We start from the raw sequence: 23525 nt of genomic DNA, 5'->3' as shown, positions 1-23525 counted from the left end.
GACATGTTGAAATTTTGTTGTTTTGTGCATGATGATGAAAAGAATGGGAGAATGGTTTACTGGGTATCTACTTTGTATTTCAGGATGTTTGAGTAGAAATTGTGATTGGCATTCTCTTGCACCATGACACGCACCTCTGTGCAGCCGGAAGTATTACAGGTTCCCTCCCAGTAACCATCTTTACTCAAGGTCAGAGGAGAAGTGTTTTCAGCCTCAACAAAGGCCTTTGCTATACTATGCATCTTGAGCTTAAACTGAACATTGCGATTGGCTGGCAGTAGCCCAGCAAGTGGCTCCAGTATTTCATAGCCTTCTGCCCAGTTGCTATAATTCTGCGGAAAAACTGGCCACTTCACTTCGGTGTTTGGGCAAGAGATGAGGTAGTTGAAGATGTAATTGTAGTTGCCTGGATCTGACTTCTTCTTGGTATAGATTTGAAGAACAAACTTTCCTGCGTGGGGGAGATGGATCTTAAACTCAATTTGGTTTCCTCGATGGATTTGCATGATGTGCCGCCTGCTCATATCCTCGGTCAAGCTAGTGTTATCCCACTGCAGTGAGGGTAGGACACTTATATCTTTACCCAGCGTGAAAGTGATGGAACACCGCCCATCATTGGTGTGAATTATGGGGTCAGGGTGTGATGGCCTCAGGAATCCTTTCCGCTCTGTGAACCAACTAGGTCCAACAGGTTGATATAGGTCCTTTGGAAAACGCATGCTCTTGTCCACAGAGTTGCACTCTATGATGCATTCTAACACACAGTTGTAGAGATCCTCTGAGCCTTTGCAGGGCTTGGCAAAGACCTGTAGTTTGTGATTCCCAGTCTTCTGGGGATAAATCTCCAGCCTCATCCCATTCTTTTTTAATGTCATTAAACCATGTTCCTTAGTTCCCTGCAGGCTAAATGTAAATAATAGTGGAGTACGACTCTCAATAGAAATAGTTGCTTTTCCGTTTACTGTGAAATACAAAGAAAAGAAACTGTTCAGGAGTTTCCTCCAGTCTGTTTATATAAAACCCCTGCACAGTATAACCTGAAGGACTGAGTCAGTGAAATGAAAGGGCTGCAGTTGGCTGGATCTAACTTGTCAACCACTAGCCAAATCAGTGTGTCCCCCTTCCCTCCCCCCCCCAAGGAACAAGATGGGGTTGTTGTTTTGGGACACTTGTTTATCCGATTTTATATTAAGTGAGATGAAGCTGGTCAGTGCTCATGGATCCTTTGGAAGATGGAAGCCTGTGTGAACTCTGGTATTACAACTCAAGCTGCCCACCCTTTTAGGGACACCGGAACTGCCAGGCTGGATCAGACCCAAAATCTAGTCCAGTATACAACAGTGGCCAGCACCAGCTGCTCTAGAGGAAGGTGTGAGAGCCCCGCCATAGGAAGAGATGGGAAAATCTGCTCTCTGTGTTATCCTCATCCGGATCTGTAGTACCTCAAGATTGATTTAAGGCCTGAAGCATGAGGGTTAGTATTCATTATGACAACTCTGGATATTTTTATCTTTCATATAACTATCCACTCCCCTTTTTAATCTTGCTAAGTGCTTGGCCTCTTGGTTGAAGCCCCTGAACAGCTTGAGACAGTTCTACTTTTGCAACCCTACAATAAGGCCAAGATTAAAAAAAAGGGGGGGGTACCCTAAAATTCAACTCCTAAATTAACAGCTAGCACCTAAATAAATGACTGATGCCAAAGGGACCTGCTGGTGCCCAGTCCTGAAAATCAGGGTGCTTATTTAGACATTTATAGTAAATAAGGATTTAGGAGTGGAACTGTAGACACCCATTTTTTAAAAACTCTTGCCCTTATTTTCTAGCTGGAGTTACAGCTAAGTGATGAAAGAGTTAACTGGAGCAATTAATGTACCTAGTGGCACCTGGAGGGTGAGCGAAGCCCAAGTGAAGATGAAGCCCATTGTGGGGAGGGCTGCATGATGAGAATAGAGGGAGGAAGCCATCTGAGAAAGAAGGTGCAGGGAGAGGGGAAGAATTATATAGTCCCTTTCTGGTGGCTACGGAATGGAGGAAAGGCCCAGAAAGAGCCAGATGTACAGAGAGCCAGGTGAGGGAAAGGGACTGAAGGAAGGCCACGGTAGGAAGAAGTCCAGGGAGGCAGCAAGGAATCTGAAGGAGCAGATCTGTTGAATTTGGAGCTGGGCTTCCAGAGAGAGCCTGGAAGGTGTTGCTCCACACATGCAGAGCCCGGGAAGGGCTGATGAGTCTAAGAATGAGCTTAGGTAGGGACAAAGAGCTATGTTCAATTAAGTTGAGTTTATTGTACTCTGTTCTGGAAGGGATGGGACTCTGTGACCTGGCTGGAGGGTTGAGTCCCAAGAAGAGGCAGACCATTGCAGAGCCAGAGAGGCTGGGGATGCTGAAGGAGGAGGGCCTGCTACACCACACTATGAGAGGGTGTGCCAGTGATGAGTCCACTCTATGAAAAGCTGCTAATATTGGGCTACTTAAACTAGCCCCTATGGAATTTGCAATAACATTTCTGATTTCACACGGTTGGGATTGAAACCGCAAGCAGATGATATTCATTGGGTATTTCTGTAGTCCCCTTAGCCTCATGTAACTATGGTTTACCCCAAACAGCCAAAAATTGGGCCCGCTGGGGAAGAGAGCCTCTCATGCTACCTATTTGTCAGCAGTGAGTGGGGAATGTAACTCATCCAGATCTGTACAAGACACGAGTGCTCTGTAATGTCTCCTGTTGGGTGACATTCTGTTTGGTGACGTTACCTGTTTGGATGATGGACGTGCCTGGATGTGCAGCCAGCATGCCCAGCTTGTAAAAGTGAGCCTTGTATGACATGTTGCTCTCAAACTCTTTCAGTGTCAGAGCTGGCTTCAGGAGCTGCCAGTTGCTGTTGTCTGGGAAGTGATTATTAATAAATAGGGCCGGGTGCGTAAGAAAATAAAACTCATTATATCTGGAACAAGAGGGAAGAGGTTAGCAAAAAATGGAAAGTATTTAATAACTTGTAACAACTTTCAGCCATGCATCTCAAAAATTAAATGTAACACTATTCTAGAAGTGAAAGCAGTGTGTGGATTGTTGGCAATATGCCCAGCTGCTATTGTCTCATTAAATAGACTGCTGCCACGTGAATAGTGGGGGAGAGGAGAAGGGCCCACTCCTACATTGCCTGTGTAACCCAAAACTCCCAACCAAATCCCATTTTCAGTCCACAAGGCAGTGTTTCTTTATTCAACCCCCTCATCCACAAACCACCACATTAAGGCTTATCTCTTGCAGATATATATGCACATGTTTATCTTTAAGCACAAGTGGCCCCCAGTTGACTTCAGGGGGAAAGTTTTTATACATCAAGTTAAGCATGTGCATGAGCATTTTCAGGATTGGAGGCTTAATTTCCAGATGCTCGTATAACATGCTCCAAGGCCCCTTTTTACATATATGAAAATGCAAACTCATCTGGGATATCAGGCTACAGGATTCAGAAGCAGACTCAAACCATTCAATCAAAATACAAGATCTGAGAATGATGCCCCTTCTATAATTGCATTTGGGGTGAATGCACCTTACACCAGTTTTAAAACTAATGGCAAAGTGCTCTTAGGAGTATGTGGTCTGAATTTTTTTTTTCCCAGGAGCAGCTGTAAGTGTTCAGCACCTCTGAAAATCAGACTGATAGTTTGAAAAAGAAATAGTGTCAATTTTTTTAAAAAGCCCCCAATATTTCATTTGCTTTCTCCTTCTGCCACTAGGCAATTGTATTGGAATTGCCTGTTTAATTAAAAAATAGAGGATTTAGGAATTTGAGACAATTGAGTGATTTAATATACAGGGCAAACCTTAAAGCTTTCCCATTAGGCTTACACTACTACAAAACCTAGTTTTACAGTATGTTTTTTGGCCATTCATTTAAGTATATGAAATAACTAAAGACCAAACCACATGTATATACTTCAATTTTAATCCAGAATAAAAGCAGAATTTTGAACATTTTTGAAAGGCCAAATACTTTAATGTAAGTATCTGGGGAATATATTAGCAGGTGTTGGGAATGGCTCACTGCTCATGTTACCCCATCTTTTTAAAAGGTAGTCAAGATCTGCTCCATGTAAGGACAATAGAGAGCGAGGATTATCTTCAGTTCCAAGTATAATCCCGCGGTGAGTTGTTGAATTCTGGAGCTTTATTTGTTCAAAGGCCCAATTGTAGGTGCTTTTGAAAATTTTACCCCTGCAACCTCCGTCCTGCTGGCAAAAGTGACAGGCCCATATCTTCAAGCACCTTTAACTCCCATTGATTTCAGCTCCTCAATACTTTTTGAGGATTTGGCCCTTAGAAGCCTTAGGTCCCACTGACTGTCATTGAGACTTAGGCTCCTAACTGGCTAAATTGTTTTGGAAAATGAGAGTGAGGCTCCTAAATTACTTAGGGGCTTTGGGAAATGTTACCTTAGGTGTCTTCGTCATAAGTTAAAAATACAGATAACAAAAGGACTGAACCACAAACAGCTGCTTCTCCCCCCAAAACCAGAAAATACTAAACTAAAGCTGAATCCAGACACTTCCCCCTTGCTACACACATTGGCCCTCTTTGTGCCCCATGTTGACCTAGCTCTGGGTGTTAAAATAATAAATGGTACCATACTGAAAGGTGAACTTGCTGCATGAATCATCAACTGAGCCACTTCCCCAGGTGCTGTCCAGCAGATGCCACCTTCCATCAAGGTAAACTGCATTCCAGGCATGGTCACAACCCTCTGTAAAGGACTGTCCGGGTCTGTAACTGTACCCTTTAGAGTATCCTGATAACGTCATGCACTGTACACCTGCAACGCTGAGGGAAGGAGGGTATTACAAAGCAGCATCTTATTCATCGGGGCCTTTTCATTTTTATACAGTTGAAATCATGGAGCTGCACAGGGGTGACCATGAAAATTAGTGTTTCCATCAGCATTATAACCCAGAATCCTGTAGTCACCTAGTTCTTTCTTCTGATTGTTAGCCCATATGCCCTTATTGCTCACAGATGAAATACTGATTTCATGTGCAGTGTCTATCTTCTTGGGCTCAACTGAACTGCGGTTATAATCCTACCAGCCCAGGTTGGACAGCGTTCCCTCAGATATCTCCATGTAGGAGATACATTCTGTTTCTTCCAGTCATGAAACATGCATTCTGGTTGAGCCCTGCATGGCTAGTGGACTTAAGCAGAGATTGTCTTTACTGGGCTGTGACAGATAAAGCCTCCCAGCAGGAGTCTGAGTACCATCATTGATCCAACTGTGTTACAGTCTGACGCCTTTCTGATATAGAGTAAGATCGATCTCTGACCATACCTTTTCCTGAGGGCTTGGGCAGTGTATTCTATTTTAGTAGAGGGTATCTTTTTTTCCATTCCTTGTATGATTCCTCTCTCTAGTTTAGTGTTACATCCACTATGACAACCGAGCATGCTTAATTTCCTCCATCTTGTTACTCATTAGAGTCACTTCCAACGTTACCCAAAATTAGAGACAGCCATCAATTTTCAAGATGGTGGCTATCGGTCTCTTGACTGATTATCATCTTGAAAATTGATGGCTATCAGTCTCTGAAATAAGTGATCCCAGATTTTTAATGTTGCAGTAAGGCATCCTAGATTTTTCCTAAATGGAGGGAAATTGGTTTTAAAAAAAAAAAAAAAACAGTTTGAGTTTTTCTCTGAGAATGCATTAAGGAGGTGGTGGGGGAAAGATCAGTTCATATTATTTTTATACAGAATGAGACAGAACCCATCCACTGGAATAGACATTGTTATGCAAATAAAATTAAAATAGATTTTTGTATGAATCAGTGTCTGTGCCATGGGAGATCAAACAGGATCTAAACACATTGGAATCCTGTGAATGGTTTGTCCAAATTTGCTTCATTTAAGCAGAAGATTGTCCTCTGAATAGGTTGGAACTGAAATTTTTCTGCTTTATTGAAAAATCTTGTATTAAATGGAGCAGATCCTTAAAGCAATAAATTATTTGTATTTTAGAAACAAGATTATCTGTGGAATGTGAATTTAACTCGGTGAGATGCAAAGGGATTCATATGGCAGAAAGAAGGAGAGCTACACAATGACGGATGGATATTTGGATAGTAGCAGGTGATGTAAAGAAATTTAAGGTGGACAACTGACGCACCGGCTGTGAGTTCACAGTGTGCTGCTGCTCCACAAAAAAGTAGAGGCATTCTTTGATCTATAAAGAAATCTCCTGTAACATTAAGGTGGTAATAAGGCAGTTTTACACATCGGTCTAGTAAAACCTTAATTTGGATTGTTATGTATTATTTGTGTTGTGGTTGTGCATAGGAGCCCCACTCATGGACCCCAGGATGCTATCGACTTCAGTAGGCTTTGTATCAGGCCCTAAGAGGAAGATACTGTTTTAGGGAAGGATCAGAGACTGCAGTGGTACTAAAAATGGAGTGTGATGAATTGAGAGCCAGTGAAGGAGCTCAAATTAGGTAGTCTGAGGAGAAAGGAGAGATGAGGTGTGACATGCTACCACTATATAAACACATTAAAGGGCAGAGACTTCTTTATATTATCTGTGAAATAGGGTGATCAAGATTAAAGGCCTTCAAAGAAAAAAACAAAGATAAAATTCAGGGTACACATGAGTAAACATTTCTTAAACATGTGCTTAAGCCTGGCATGGGATAGACCATAACATAGAGATAATGAGGGATGGCCTGTCAGTGGAAGTATTAATCAACAGGCTGATCAAGACTAGAGGGAGAATTATATCAGAAACCTTATTGATGGTGCAGAAGGCCAAACAAAGTGACCTACAATGTCTTTGCCAATCCTTGATCACCTGTGAGCCAAATTCTGCTCTGTTTCACGTCAGTAAATCTGGAGTAGCTCTGTTGATGTGAATGGAGATAGCTTGGATTTACACCAGTGTAACTGAGATCAGGAGCTGGCCCATTGACTTGAAGGAAGATTGAAGATAGGAATTGCCAAGTAGTCTAGGTGAGTTGGGTATCTAATTCCTGTAAGCTCTCTGAAAATCCCAGCATTTAACATATCTAAACAGAATGCCAAGGGTCATATTCTGCCCAAAATTACCACCCCTGCAATCCCATTTAGGATGAAATTAGTAAAACTATCCCAAGGGTGAGAGAAACTAGAATTTATTTGCGATTCCCAAGGGAAGTGGTAGATGCACTACTGCTAGAGTCCTTTAACAATGGACTTGGCGAAGTGCTGGCTGAATATAAAATATAGGAACAACCCTGTACTAGCAGGAAGATGAACTAATCAGGGTTTCTTACATTTGTCATCTAAATGCTATACAAATAAAGTAAATTGTTCAGAGTAATAGGGAGAAGTGTGAGGAACTCAAGAAATACCCAACAAAGCTAGAAGACTGGACCACATGATGGTGGATGATGACATTAAGTGCAATGTAACGTGGATTGGAAGAAATGATTAAGCTGATTGCATGTGGTGATGCTATCATTGTAAGTTCAGTGAAAAATCTGCTCAATGCACAGAGATAATTAAAAGCAATAAAAGATGCTGGCCTTTGTTAAAAAGAAGATAAAGAACATGCGGACTAATATGGAGAATGTTACACTGCCTTTATGTATCTGAATGGCACATCCTTCCCTTCAATTCTGGGCTCAGTTTCGGTGAACTCATCATAAAAAAAGAGGTTGGGTGGGTCAGAGGGGAGAGAAATGTTCCAGAGAAGGACAACAGCAATGGTACATGGCACTTAGGGGGAAGGGGATTCCATATTAGAGACTAAAATGATAGGACTATTGACTATGGAAAAGGTAGAACGCAACAGGAGAAGGCCAGTTGGGTGCCTGCATGTACTCAAACCCATAATGCCTGCATGAGGGCACTCTATGATCAAGTCTACACTGGAGACTCCAGTCAGTTCGGCTGAAAATTTATTGTATTGAAACCTGGGAAGTGCAAATGCTTGTGTATATTAATACTAGCCATGTTGAGTCAGGTCCCATGTCCATGCTAAGGCTGTCGTAAGCTGATTTATCTCACCATCACAAACAATGGGGTCACAAAAAGAAAAGGAGTACAGCCCCATACTGTCTGTCTCCCCATAGCCCCTGACCTGGCCTGACACGGGCTGCAAAGACGGCAGGCTCTTTCTCTTCCCTGGCTGGCCGGGTGGGGCTGCTTTGTTCTATCGCCACCTGGTGGGCAAAGGGCGGAACTGCAGCAACATTTTGGCAGAAGCTTTTTTTCTGTGCAAAAAATTTAAAATATATGTGGCTCACTAATTATGCGCACATGCAGTAGCGCAGAATTCCCCCAAGAGTATGGTTTTGCGTGTGTGTGTCTGAAAGAGGGCACAAGCTGAAGCAGGGAGAGAAAGCCAAGCAGACAGTAACAGAAGGCTGATAATGTGACCTTGAGACTAAGAAAGCTAAGAGAAAAAGCTTTTAGGCTTGGAACAGCCAGCAAAGAAACTGGTTTTGTTTTATTTATTTTTTCTTTCCCTCAGCTGTGTTCAAGGAAATGGGACCTTGTACATTCTTTGTAAATAAACAAAATTGCATCAAAAAATACCTATTACCAATTTCTCCTAACTGGAACAATCTATAAAACACCAAATTTTTGGCTAGCCACGTGAGTGAAAGGAGGTAACAATTGTCTGTCAGGAGGAGAGTGTACTGGGCCAATATGTGGTTGGTATTTGATAAAGACAAAACAGACTGGATGCCTGGGGGTTTTGTAAAATCACAGAATGAGGAATCTGTGTGGAAATGTTTCAGTAGTGAGTAGATGAGTGGAGAGTGTGAATAATACAAATACCCTTGGGAATATTAATTATTAATAAACAAAAGGGTTTGTTTCTCAGTACATTTTTCTAATTACATTTGGAAAATCTAGCAATAACTGTTACATAAAATGCAATTATAAAATCATAGTTGATTATCAATTCGTAATTTTAATATTTTCTTTTAAAAAGCAGAATAGATACCCGGAACACTGAGTTGTTGGCTACAGGCATTCTCCACATTAGCATCTTACAGAATATTTTTAAAATGTCAGTTTCCCTCACAGTAAACTTCAGTTACTAATGGGAATATGCTTCCGGTGGCTCTTGGGTGGGGAGAGAAGTCAGTAATTACTGATATGTGCCAATTAAAATCTGATTTTCCCAGGCTTATATAAAATGGGAGTCAGTGTGTCAAGAAGTTGATGGAAGGGGCTCCATTTGGAAAGGGACCTTGGTAGCCCAGGTTTCTGCTAAGTGCAAAATTAATTTCTTATCACCATCATTAGTTCATGAAACCAAACTATTACAAACATTTGGGGCATCAGCAGTGATTCCCAGGGTTTGCTTTATACAAGAGCTGTATCCTTTCTCTACTGGGGATGGAGAAGTGCACTGGAGAAGCAATTTGTGCTTCATTCATACTAAAGGAATTTATAGTTTCCGCAATGAAATGAGCCTCCTTTTACATGAGCTGGATATATAATTGGTTGTCAAGCCCTATTCTAAATCCTTTGAGAGCCAAACCCTGCTCACTCATTGAAGTCAACAGGGCTACTGGCATGCGGAAGGTGAACAGATGTGGTCATGAAATTACAACACATCTGCAAAATGGGGATAATGATACTGACCTCCTTTGTAAAGTGCTTCGAGATCTACTGATGAAAAGCATTATATAAGAGCTGGGTATTATTATTCTGGTTTAGGTGTGGGGCGTTTTGCAGAGAATATTGGAAAAGCTTAAGCCTGGGCTTCAATGACTACCTCTTGCATGTGAGTTGGTTGCAGATAATGTTCTTCAGTATTTCAGCCTTGCCATTCTTTTAACCTTCAGATACACAGCTACTCCAAGAAAAAAAACCACAGCCTCTTCTAACTAAATTATCTCCATGTATTCATCTGCCATTATGTTAATGCAATGCGAAGCTCAGCAGATGGCACAAAGTAAATTATGCTGGGGGGTGGGGGGTAGGGAAATCAAAATTGACCTTTTGAGGACTTGCTGTTGTTCCACAGCATAGTCTGAAAGAGAAAGTTTCAAGTCCTGTTTAAAGTCATTTTAGGTGATGTAAAGGGAGATAGAGTAGGCACAGAGATGACAGTATTAACTCTCCCGGGGGTTGAACGTTTGTGATCTTATTTACCTGCACATTTGTTGAAAGAGCCCAGCGTACCCTGCACAAACGCTCTTCCCAATGCGAAGGACGTCCTTTGGCTCACAAGACCTCTGGGCTTTGTTATGGAAGCCCACAACATCGTATTCTAGAGAAATGAAGACAAAATAAAGTTCCTCCAAAAGCCTGGGGCAAAGGGATTGACGGGCAATAGAAAATGTTTGGATCATTTTCATCTCCAAGAAGCACAAACAAAGAGAAATGATCTGTATTAGGAGCTGTACGAAGATGTTTCCTCTGTAAATGTCTGCTTTGGGTTCTCTCTGCATGCATCTCCTAAGGAACTAAGTTGCAAACCTAGGCTCTGATTCTTCAGTCAGATCCAAATGGGCAGACACTTATTTCTGTGCAGAGCCAGTGTGTCTCCTTAAGGATCCATCCCCAATTGCAGGATCATGGCAGTAAAGGGTAAAATGTAAAGTCCTCAATATCAGAGAAAAATCCTTGAAAGTATCTAATCAATGAAAAACATGGAACAGTTTGTTGTGAGTGCATCACACATCAATGTGGGTAGAACTGGGTAATTGTCACCTTTCCATGGCACCAAAACTATTAATGAATTTGGGTCAAATTTGGCAAATTTTTGCCCTCCCAAAATAATTTTTTTAAAAAGTCAAAATAGTTCATTTGAATCATTTTGAAACAAATGTGTTGAAAGATGTTTTGTTTAGAAGTTTATATATAATTTAAAAAACACTCAAAAGAAATGAAACACTGAAACCAATTAGTTAGGGATCAAAAAACATCTGAAAATAAACTAATCCCTCCCCCCAACATTTTTTAAATTATTTTGTTTCATTTGGTTTTTTTTCCCTTTTGTTTTTTTGTTTTCTTTTCAGCCTGAAAAATGTTAGTTTTGGTTCAAAATGAACCATTTTTTTTCGTTTTGCTTCAGTCACCCAACTGTAAAATCAATGATTCGCTCAGAGCTAAATGTGGGCGGGGACTTTATAGTTTGAGCTGCAGGAAATATTATTTTCAAAATAAATACAAAAAATGAAACAAACCAGGGTTTATTCCAGGCAGAGCTAGAGAAAGTGGCCCAGGAAAGTTAATTTGAATACCTAGTAACCTTGACTATGGCCATAAGTCTTTATAAAATATGAACATATTTTTCTGACAAAGGGTTAAGGGTGCCATCAGCACTCATGTAACATTCCTCCTTCCTTGAATGTTGTTCAGGAGAAGAGAGCCTGTGAGTGCTGCACAGAGTGATGAAATGCTGCAACTTGACTTTCATCTGAAAGACTCCATTAATATAATTGCCTTTAAGTCTGCTCCTGAGGGCATGAGAGAAGGGAAGCTCTAGAGTAGTGATTTCCAAAGGCCCCTTAGTGATCTGCGGAGCACTGGCTGTTGGGATACAGAGAGAAAGATGGTCACATGGTGCTGGCTCCTTGTTTCCAGCTGCTGAAGTGCATGAGATGACACAGCTAAAAATACATGCAGTGCTTTTTTCTAGAGGGATAATACACATGGATGGGAGGCGAGATGTTCAGGAGACGCTCTCTTTTTTAAAATGTGGCCCAGACCATGACACGGTTTGTAACAGCTGCTCTAAAGATCTCCTTTAGAGGAATGAAATGTGCCAATCCAAAGGTCATCTACTAGCCAGAACTTGATACATTTAAATTCCTGGTTCCAAATTGTAATCCATTGTTTGCAAAGGGGAAGTCAGAGTGTCTGCCCTCCTGCATGCCCATCACCAGGGAGGATGGAAAGGGAACTGGAACAAAGAGCTGTGAAACAGGGTGGTGGGAATAGCACATAACAGTGCATCAGAGATATCCTAAGAATGTGAATGGGAATAAATGGATTCCCAGGTATTATAAATCAAGCAAGTTGTTCTGATGGGATCTTCAGTTATAAGAGCATTTTTTAGTTTTGTCCTACAATGAACCTCAGAACAGAGAGATTAATGCAAAACCTTATAATCCTTCTCTTCCCAGCGGCCTCCTTGTTATACAGAAGAATCCTCATCTTTTGCTAAATTATGGTATTTGTTCAACATGTGATATGTTTTCATACGCTTTTAGGAGGATAGACTTTATGATCAAATACAACTATTCCATCTCCATACTGTATGTTTTTAATTGGCATAGGTATGTATAAACATAAACGTCAATTAAATAGGTGCCTGAATTATTAGAGGCCCACTGGAATGTGTTGTGGTAGCATGACTCAGTTTCTCTGTTACATTGCTTATTTTAAGCATTTCATGAATAAATAACAGGCATGTCATCTAAGAGTGAATATAATGGGGGTGTATGAACCCCACACTGATTCACTGGGGTCTCTAGGAGCCTGAGCCCAATTAGGCAACAGGGTGGCAGCATAATTGGTGATCAAATGCACCTGGGAAGGAGCACAGGGGAGTGGGGAAAAGGCCAGGGATGAGACCCTGGAGAGGTAGCTGGGAGTTTTATCTTTTGGACCAAAGGCAGCAAGAAGTCTGGAAGGCCTTGAGCCAGAACCAGAGGGTTCTGAGCCAGGAAAAAGCCTGGGATGATGGGGACATGGAAGCCTGGGGCCAGAGCTAGGTTGTCCTGAGCCGGGGGAAGCCCGAGGCAGTTGAAGCCCCAGAGGCAGTACTGGTAAAACCTAAAGCCACTTGGATTGAAGTTTGAGAGGCTGCAGAGAGAGATGAAAAAGAACCCTGTAGTGCCTCTCTAGATAATAGATGGCAGAGGAGCTGGCCCTCTAAGGGCTTGTCTACACTTACATTTTATAGTCTTCTAACTTGCTGTCTCAGGGGTGTGAAAAATCACCTCCCTGAGCGCAGCAAGTCAGAGCGTTTAAAGCGCTAGTGTAGACAAGCTCCAAGCACTAGGGAGCTGCGCTCGGAGGTGGATTACCAGAGGTGGATTACCAGGAGCGCTGGGAGACCTCTCTCCCAGACCTCGCACGCAACCACACTCGCACTTCAAAGCGCTGCCATGGGAGCGCTGCCTCGACAGCACTTTGAAGTTTCCAGTGTAGCCATGCCCTAAAACTTCCCAAACTAGGGGGGCCTCCCCCTCTCTATTTTAAATGTCTTGATTTGTAAGCCAATCTCATGTCTTTCTAGGGTTTGACTCATAATTTTTGAACAAGTGGGGTTGGCAGCTCCATTATTTATCATGGTGGTGGTTGACTGCACAAATCTACAATGTATATTTTAAAATGTAATTCAGGTGGAGTTGAGGAAAATGTTTTTCCTTGTTTTAAGGCATGTTCAGTCCAGTCGAACCTCAGAGTTACGAACACCTTGGGAATGAAGGTTGTTCATAACGCCGAACAAAATGTTATGGTGGTGGTTTTAAAAATTTACAACTGAACATTGATTTAATACAGCTTTGAAACTTTACTATGTAGAAGAAAAATGCTGCTTTCCCTTTAATTTTTTTTTTAGTAGTTTAATACAATACTGTATTTGCTCGTGTGTGTGTGTTTGTGTCCTGCTACCTAATTGTGTACTTCCAGTTCAAAATGAGGTGTGTGGTTGACTGGTCAGCTCATAACTCTGGTATGTGTAACTCTGAGGTTCCACTGTATTGGGCAGTTTTTTTGTACCAGTGGTAAATCTACTTTGCACCTCTGAGGACTGGGAAACTCCCGCTCTGGGAGCGTTCACTTCTTGGCATGGGTAGCTGCAGCGCATTTGTTGCCAGAAACAGACTTTTACTGGAAATTCTGTGTTCCAGTATGAACAGGCTTCACGCTGAGGTTTTTAGTTACATGCTTTCGGTAGAAGAATACATTTGGTCTATAAGTCTGGGTGAGAGAGAGGGAGTTAAACATGCCCTTCTCTTGGGCCCTGATCCTGCACATGTGTAATCTTGCAGGCAACTAGTGCCACTGACTTCAATGAAGTTGTGCAGGTAAGGATCGTTTGTGTGCTTTGCAGGGTCAGAGATGGTTTGCAGACACAGGACTTAGCTTCCTGGCAAATTAAACACTTAAAGAATCACACGCATGTTATAGAAAGTAGCTGAAAAAGAATATTTATCACACCTTGCTGAGCATGCATGCTCTCTTCTGCATGTCTCTACCCACTTGTGCATATGAAAAAACAGAGGAGCCCATTGCTTGTAAATGGCAGTCATCTGCCTTATTTGTTCAAGGCCAGAGTCTGCCCAGCCCATACCTGGTGGTGCAGTGTGTAAAGAGCTTCCAGCCCCACACAAACCCACTTGTGTGGTCCACGTAAAGGTCAGGCAGAACTGCAGCCCCTAGTGGGGTGGGGCAGGCACAGTGTGAGATCATGGCTTTTCTCTCTCCCTTTTCCCCCTGCCCCTCAAAATAAATGTGTGTGAGCTAGCAGAGCTGGCTGGCAACAGGGGAGAGGCTACATGTCACAATCATGGTCTTATTGATGTTACAACCTAGCATTTTTGACGCTGCAGTCACTGGCATGGTGGGGACTTGTGCTGTGGCATGTCTGAACAAATCAGGTGGAAACTCAGGCTTGTCACATAGGAGGAAATCATTGACACACCACCCTGGTGGAAACTGGCAGGGATGGGAGAGGAAGTACAGACGTATAGATAGCAAGATAACCTCTCAATAAAGTTCTGGATACTGACAGCAGACTTTATTTATCCAGAATGAATTGTGGGCTCCCCTTCTCCTCCCCTGCCCCATGTGCCCCCTACAAACCTACTCACAACATGCAATCACAATATAATGAGAGTGACAGCAGCAGCATTGTCTGCCAAATGCTGTGGGAGTCCAGGACCTCGGCCTACCTATGTGATGGCATATCCACATCCAAACAGCTCTGACCTTCTCCAGATCAGTCCGGGCTTCTCGGAGCAGGGCCTTCACCAGTTCCTCTATGCTGTTCTTAACACTCACCTGTTTTTGTACAGAGTAAGATTAGAGGGTTCAAGTGAGAAAATACTAAAGGGTTTCTACCTTCCTGTTGAAGTAATAGGGGCCCCTCTATGACATTTCTTTTGTTTCTGCATGTTTGGCAGCGCCTCTGATCATTTCTGCATTTCTGCATTTCTTGATGGGCAGTACCAGTACCTGCTCTGTAACAACTGCCTTTTGAGTTTGCTCATTCCCCATCTTACTGGAAGCTGTCTTGGTGAGGGACTTCAATGCTCATGAGACTAGTTCCTTTTAAAGGCAACACAGATTAGGATTATTGTGGGCCAGACATGTTTAATCTTCAAGGCAAAGATCACCTTTTCATCACAGAATAGCTACCCTTACCAACCAATCAAAGGACAGTATTGATGCATCTATGCTTATCACCTCCTTCACAAAGCATATTTTGCTTTTAGATCTACACACACACACACACAATCTTCATCGATGTCACTGTTTGTTGTAAGAGCCAATAGTCATATATCACCACTAGTATTCCCCATCATCCCCTGCACACACTCTGATTTCTATTGTCTCTTAACAAAGCAGCTGTGTGTTTTTTTTTTAAACTTGAGCTTCAGATGAGTCATCAGTGGAAATTCAAAGCTGTAAGTCCACTTTGATAGTGACAGATATTTTTGGTCATGCTTTTTTCCTGAGTAGGCTATTTCCCAGTTGAAATGGCCAGGGAAAGGTATTTTCAGTGTAGTTTTGGGGCAGACATTCTGAAAGCCTAGGTCAAAATGAAGGACATCATCACCTCATTCCCCTATGGAGCACCTCAGTCTTCCAGGGAGGGAGCGACAGTGTGGTCTTGTAGGAAGACTGAGTTAAATGAGACGTACCTTTGATGCATAGGCATCCAGTTTCTCAAATTGCTGCAGGTCTAATGTCATGGATTTCAGACTGGATTTGTCCCATGGATATGCTGGAAACAAACATGGAACAATCATTCCAGAAAGGAGAGGCTTTGTAACTGGCCAAACATCAGAGCAAGAGCTATCAGCAGAGTTTCCCATCCGGTGACTGAATTTGATGTTTGTGCATCAGATGACATTTGAATAGGACCCTTCTGGTCTGTAGGTATCTGCTTTATCAGTTCCTCCCATCCAAGACAGTCAGATCTGCACTGTGCATGTCTGAGCTGGGAGTTCCTCTTTGCATATTTTGCACAACGTAAACTGCACAGAAAAATCTGACAGTAAAAATAGGGTCTGATCTCCAACAGGTGCTGAAACTGATAACTCTAGAATATCAGACCTAGAGCTGGTCAAATAGTATTCACCAAGAGCAAGCTTCTGATATCCATAGTCCTCAAGTAGTCTCAGTAAAATATATAGCACTATTTGACTGATAAAGGCTCTGATCCTGCAAAGCACAGGAGTAACTTTACTCATGGAAGCAGTGCCAGTGAAATCAATGAGGTTACTGCTGTGAGTAAATTCACTGATACATATAAGCTTTGCAGGACTGAGATTTAAGATTCTACTCAGCAGGGAAAAGGAAATAAAATTGCCCTAAATTTATGTGATGAATACTGTAATATTTTCAAATGAATTATTCTAATATTTCCCCCCTTATTTCACCAAGTATATATATCTGATTGCATATTCCACACATAATCACTTATTCAATGGATAGCACCCCAAAATTCATTTGAATAGTGAACAAAAATCTTTTTTTTCCCTGCAACCACCACTTAGCAGGCCATTCTAGCAAGTCAAAGCTACAAGAATCATGCCCTTTGCGATGCTGGGATTAAGAGATTCTTCCAGATATTGCTTTATGGCTGTTAAATTGCAGGGAGGCAAGAGGGAAGGGGGAATAAAAAAGATAATTAGAGTTTAATTTTTTATTGTTTGAATTCTGAGTGCCAATAAATAGCAAGGGAACTGCTTAAAGTGTAAGGGTTGGTAACCTCACGGCACCCAGCTGCAGTGGCATGAAGAAAGACTAAGTTATGTTACCAACCAAGTGGAGAACCAGGGATGTGGAACTGTTACACTATATGTACTGCTATGCCGCTGGAGGTGAGGGTCATCTGTCAATAGCAAGGATTGAACCTGTGACTCAGGATCACAGACGCATGAGCCTTTACTGCAATACGCAGCTCTTAAAGCCTGCCTGAAGCAGTCTGATCAATCGCTATCTGTGGCCTAGGCACCACTAGAGGGGGATAGAGCACCACATTGAGCAGACAAGAGTGGTTACATACAGAGCACTTATTAGCTCCCATCTGCAGGAGCACCATCAACGGGAGGCAGGAATGACAGTCCCAGGCCATCCCAGACATGCAGGGGCTGCCAGAAAACAGGCTGCCTTCTGTGAGGTGATGTGTGAGTACAACCTCTCCTGCATTAGGAGATAGTGAGGAGATACAGCTTCACCTGCTGCTAAAGTGCTCTGTTCAGGTCCTAGTATCGACACTCCTAAGGTTGGGACAGCTGCTATCTCAGACATTGGCTTGTTTGCAGCAACCTTTGACTCCTGCATAGGCCATAAGACCACCCTTCAAAAGGATGGCCCCAAGTAGAACTCAGTGAGACCCCTTAGTGGACTAGTCTCTAGTCCTTTGGGGAACTGGGGCGGGTCTCCTCTTTGGCTCTGGTTTAAGGCTAAGAAGTAAATTGGTTTCCTCATCCTTAGTGGAAAGTGTGCTCCCACGCTGGATCTGGTTAATGGAAGCATCTCTGTTCTCAGAAGCCCCGCTGTCACTGGCCAGTTAAGTGAGCAGAAATCTCTGAGCCTGGATTCCTCAATATTCCCCCAGATTTAGTTCAACAGCCTTCATTGTAATGGGAGAGCCAGCCAGCCAATCCAATCACAAGCAACAGGCATCTTCTGTTACCTACTGGGCCAGATTTGCCTAAAACAGTGTGGGAGGGAACAACATCTGTTTCTCTAACAGGCTTGTTTGTTTATCTAGGTTTTCACTGAAAAGGGGCTATTACAGTGACCTAAAGAGAGATAAAGCAGATTTACACATTTGAAAGGTTCTTATTCTATTCAGCTCTGAAAATTACTTCTTGCCTTTTGGGAGCCAAATGGGTTTTTAAAATTGGTTATCAGTTTTCGTCTTTGTCAGGTTATAGCTGCAAAGGCTCCCCACAGACACCAAATCCACAATAACTCATGTAGTCTGACACTACTACGTTGGCAGTTAGAAATGTGTAGCAGGCCCATTTGCAAAGCAGACTTCTCAGTTATGTTGCACATGCAGTCTGTCTAAAACACGCTTGACATCCACCAAACCATCCTGACTTTGAATCCCAGACAATACAGCGTGCAAAGCATATTTAGAGTGACAGAAATGAAATCATTCATTTGCTGTCAATGTACTTAGATATAGTTGTTTTTAGCCAGTGCCACATCATTTTTGTGATCAGCATGAGTCCTATTTCTAAAAGTGAATCTGTGTCCCGTTGGGGGTGCTCACTGCAGTGAGGAAACTATGCTGTGCTAAGCAAAGAAAGCCGCAATACAGCGGATAGTTACCATGCAGGTCTTTTCCACCAGGCAGGGGCATTCTGCTCTTCCTGTTCTCTTGAAAACCTAGAAAGTTGCCAAAATTGAGGTAAGATAAACAGCAGAGAAGTACAAAAGGGTAGAGAAAGGTAGTGTGTCTATGTGAAATACATGGAGGGTTGAAAGACAGGCTTTTATTTCCTTGTCCTTAGCACTATGGTTCATATCATGTTGCATACAGCCCATGAGGGAGGTAGATGGAAGCAGCACAAGATAGAGATGAGTAAAGAGAGCTTCCCCTCCCACCAGTCCTATGATCATGAAGGTACCAGACAGCACATTCACAGTCAGATATCTTCTATTGTAGGCTGAAGGCTGGGAACATTGTGCTCCATCTTGCCAGCGAGCCAGCCAAATCACTTACTGTATAGAAGAAATTCAAGTCTGTGTTCCAGAGAGATCTTATCTTGTGTTAACACCTGCAGCACAGTTATTAAATGATATCTTCCCAGAGTGAGCTACAGATCAGCTGGAGCATGTTTTAGGGGTGATGCAGCCTCCAGAAGGTCACCAAATGTGAGATATCTGTAGTTCTGGACGAGGCCCCACCTCCACAAAGAAAAGGATTTTGTTCTCACTACCAACTGCTCCTCTTGATACAAGACTCAAGAGCTGGCAGAGCACAACCATCATCTGCACAGCAGGGAGTCTGGGCACACGTCCACCTCTGAGTAGCGCAGTCATCATCTGAACTCAGCTGCTGGCAGCCTCTCCATTGCCCCAAGAAGGCAGGCCCCATCATGGTAGATGTTGGGCCAAACTTATGGCTGGAGCAACTCCACTGAAGCTGGACTAGTGTTTCCACTCTCACAAAATACGCTGTAACCAAGCAGCCTCACCTTTGTTATCCAGGCCTGTCAGACTGGGCAGCTCGCAGACTCCTGCAATAACCCCCAGACAGAATTAGTCAAGAGTTACCAGTGGAAGAAAACTCTACTCGTCATCCCAGCAACCTCTCCCTGTGCCTAAACAGCTCTGCGAGCACCACGGGCTCCATCCCATTCCTATTAAAGCCCATGGAATGTCTTAATTTGTACTCAGTGGGTTCAAGCCACAGACACACTGTGCATTTTCTCCTTTCCTCATGGAGGCTGCCACCCAGGCACACTGTCCTGAACAGCCCAGTTAATGCTGTTACATTGATCAGAATGTAGAGGGTGCTGGACACTGTAGCTTTCTCTCTATCAAGGCTACTTCCAGTCAGGAAAAAGTGCATCTGTTCCTCTCTTTAACTGAGTCTAGGTCAGCCTGTGTCTGTTCTGTGAGCTGGGAAAATATTGAACAGATGGACTTGGATTGCCATTTTATTTGCTATTGGGTACTACAACAGGAATGGTGCCTTACGTTTCAATAGTTCTTTTCTTGAAGAATTCCAAAATGGTTTATCCGGAGTGTTCAAAATTCATGTACACCCTTCCAGCCTCAATGATCTGCTGGCTTCAAAGAGTGTAAATAAGGGTAAAATGTGATAGTGTCTGACTACAGAAATCACTTTGCCCACTACTAAAATGCAGCCACCTCTGGGGCCAAAACACAGATGCCATTCTGCACCAGCAGCACTACGCAACAGTCCTGCCAAGGGGAATGCATAGGAATCACATAGGAATGCTTGAGATTGATTGTAGTGGGAGTGGCTGATCTAGCTACATTTGTATAGGCCTTTCCACTTCAATCCTCCAGTTTTGGGTTATGTATAACTTTCTGAAACTTTCAACTATTGGGCTGCAATTTCCCATTTGGTCTTCAAAGCTGAAACTTTGTTTTGTTTTAAATGTAAGTAAAAATGGTTTAGGTTAATCCATTTTTAAGTAGGAGGGATTTGAAAAGGGAACCATACACTTATAATATCTTTTTAAAAAATATTTTTTAAGTTATAAAGCAGCTGGCGGTTGGAAGCTTAAATGTGGCATGGAAGTAGTGGTTATTGAGGGGAACAGTCATTGGGTGTTCCTGTGACCATTAGTTTGGATTTGACTGAGTTATGAACTTTGGAAAATCACACTTTGAGCAGTGTCACCTTTCCGTTACTTTCATCATTGATATACACAGACAACAAGCTAACAGGTTTAACACTATGGTAACCAAATGAGCTCCTCTTCTCCCTGCTCTCTAGTGCAGCCGATATGCCATATTTTAGCTGGCCCAAATGTTTTAAAAAAGTGATGTACCTTTCCCAAGGGAGAATTTCTTGAACAGCTGTGGGGTGGTATTTCTAGGATGTACCTCGACAGTCACATGAGTTCCTGCAATGAACAAAGAGTCAGAAGTGGGCAAGGAATGAAAAAGCAACTAGCAAGTGAAAACATATAAGACTGAAAATATCAAAAATTACTTTTCCAAGTGCAAACCACATTCATTAATATTGTACCAATACTAAACTAACTCATAGGGCCTCCATTTCTTCCTTTCTACCTTAACATCCCCCTTGTCTAACTTTCCTTCCTCTGCCTGTTTCTTCTCTGTTTGAAAACCAGAATATTTTTAGTGGGCTGGTGCCTCAGTGCAAACGATTTGTCCACATGCCTTCCATGAAGATATATTTGTTCTGTTATTTTTAAATGAAGTGTACAGGTTTGCAGCACTATGGACAGAATAAGTGGCAAAACAGTGAAATAAGCAAATCAAAAATGATCTTATGCACTTCAGATTCCTGTGCAACAGATATTAAAACATTCCCCAGCCTCTCTCCCCTTAACAATGAATTGGAAACTGAGTCAGAATTCTAAGAGTGCATAGCTTGGTTTGAAAATATTGTTGTGTGTTTGACTTGATACCGCACAACATTTTGATTAAAAAACTAGAATTATATTAAATTAACATCTGCAGTGTTGTTGTAGCCATGTTGGTCCCAGGATATTAGAAAGACAAAGTGGGTGAGGTAATATCTTTTATTGGACCATCTTCTGGTGGTGAAAGAGACAAACTTTTGAGCTACACAGAGCTCTTCTTCAGGATTAAATGGATTAAAAACTGGCTAACTAAGGACTCAGAATGTAGTTGTGAAAAGGGAATCATCATCGAATGGGTGTGTTCCTAGAAGGGTCCCACAGGGATCAGGTCGTGACTCTACTCTGTTTAACGTTTTTATCAATGACCTGGAAGAAAACATTAAAATCGTCGCTGATAAAATTTGCGGATGACACAAAAATTGGGGGAGTGGTAAATAATGAAGAGGGCAGGTCACTGACTTAGAGCGATCTGGAATGCTTGGTAAACTGGGCACAAGCAAACAATATGTTTCCATACAGCTAAATGCAAAAGTATACATCTGGGAAAAAAGAATGTAGGCCATACTTACAGGATGGGGGAAACTGTCTGGGAAGCAGTGACTGAAAAGGACATGAGCCACCAATATGAGACTATGGCCAAAAGAGCTAATGCAATCCTGGGAGGCATAAACAGGGGAATCTCAAGTGGGAGCGAAGAGCTAATTTTACATCTGTATTTGGCACTGGTGTGACTGCTGCTGGAATACTGTGCCCAGTTCTGGTGCTCACTATTCAAGAAGGATGTTGATAAACTGGAGAGGGTTCAGAGAAGAGCAATGAGAATGATTAAAGGAGTAGAAAACATGCCTTGATGATAGACTCAAGGAGCTCAATCTATTTAGCTTAACAAAGAGAAGATTTAGGGGTAACTGGATCACAGTCTGTAAGTAGCTACATGGGGAACAAATATTTTAATAATGGAATCTTCTATCTAGCAGAGAAAGGTCTAAGATGATCCAATGGCTGGAAGTTGAAGCTAGACACATTCAGACTGGAAATATGGTGTAAATGTTAACGATGAGAGTAATTAACCATTGGAACAATTTACCAAGGTTATGGTGGCCTGTCCATCACTGCCAATTTTTATATCAAGATTGGATGTTTTTCTAAAAGCTCTGTTCTAGGAATTATTTGGGGGAAGTTCTCTGGCCTGTGCTGTACAGAAAGTCAAACAAGATGATCACAATGGTCCCCTCTGGCCTTGGGATCTATGAAAATCAATAATGTTACAATAATGACCTTGCAGGAAAGCATTTATCTGCAACCTGGGTATTATACTGTACTGTTCATGCAATATTGTGACCTCGGGGCTCAACACTCAAAATTTAGGCCAGAGTTACACTAGAAACGTTGCTGACATAGCTTATTTTGTCCATCAGGGGTGTGAAGAGGTGTGGCAACAAAAGCCCTTCGTGTAGACAGCTGTACTTTTGCCAGTATAGCTTATTTTGCTTGGAAGGTGGCATGTGGTGGAATGAATTCTACCAGCAAAGCTGCACTTGGTTGGTCTGAGCAGTGTCCTCACTAGGAGTACTGTGCTAGCATAGCTATACTACAAATGCTTATTTGCAAAAATAACCCACTTTGGAAACCAAAAAAAAGTTGATACAAAAATTCCACAGAAAGTTTTAAAAAGCAAAAAATCAATTTTGAAAACCAATGGAATGAAAGTCTCTGAAGTTTTTGTGATTTATTATTATTATTATTATTACTATTATGCATTATTTATTAACATCATCATCCCTAATCAAGACCCACTTTTTTAAGGACCAAGAAGGCTTTAAATATCAATTTTAGTATAGTACAGATATACAGGATGAATCAAACCTAAGATGGCCCCATTATAAAATGTAAAGAAATAATTTGAACCAACGGACAAACTCTTGTTACTTTCCATGTTCTCTCAAGGTCTGCTCTACACTAGGAGGGTTCTACTGGTGGAGTTTTGCCAATATAGTTCTACCGACAAAAGCCTCTTGTGGGGATGCAGTTAAAATGGTATGAAAGGGCTTATACCAGTATAGCTTATGCTGGTTTGGGGAAGCAGCATTAGCCATATTGGTATAAGTACAGTTATGTCAATATAAAGTCATCTATACTATGTCAGTATAAAGCCATCTACACCAGCTTAGCTATGTCAGGTTAAAAAAAAAAAGCCACACCCTTAATCAACAGCAATACTGGTAAAACTTTAAATTGTAGACCAG

The 23525-nt window shown here is 42.1% G+C and overlaps 1 protein-coding gene across 1 annotated transcript in view; it reads right to left on the bottom strand.

Annotated features, from left to right (window-relative positions):
* The window catches only part of KY (kyphoscoliosis peptidase), a 45029-nt gene continuing 21504 nt past the window's right edge, over positions 1–23525 (bottom strand). Inside the window, exons 6-14 of the mRNA XM_048863212.2 lie at positions 20719–20793; positions 19390–19431; positions 18521–18577; positions 15871–15953; positions 14899–15007; positions 10142–10259; positions 4637–4825; positions 2755–2945; positions 1–961 (exon numbers count right to left, since the gene is read on the bottom strand). Of these exons, the coding sequence (XP_048719169.2) occupies positions 57–961; positions 2755–2945; positions 4637–4825; positions 10142–10259; positions 14899–15007; positions 15871–15953; positions 18521–18577; positions 19390–19431; positions 20719–20793 (1769 nt within the window). The 3' untranslated portion in view covers positions 1–56. The remainder of the gene's footprint in view (positions 962–2754; positions 2946–4636; positions 4826–10141; positions 10260–14898; positions 15008–15870; positions 15954–18520; positions 18578–19389; positions 19432–20718; positions 20794–23525) is intronic.

The sequence above is a fragment of the Caretta caretta genome, chromosome 9 (genome assembly GCF_965140235.1).
Source record: "Caretta caretta isolate rCarCar2 chromosome 9, rCarCar1.hap1, whole genome shotgun sequence".
Classification (NCBI taxonomy): Eukaryota; Metazoa; Chordata; order Testudines; family Cheloniidae; genus Caretta; species Caretta caretta.
This window is presented reverse-complemented; position numbering and strand designations above follow the sequence as displayed.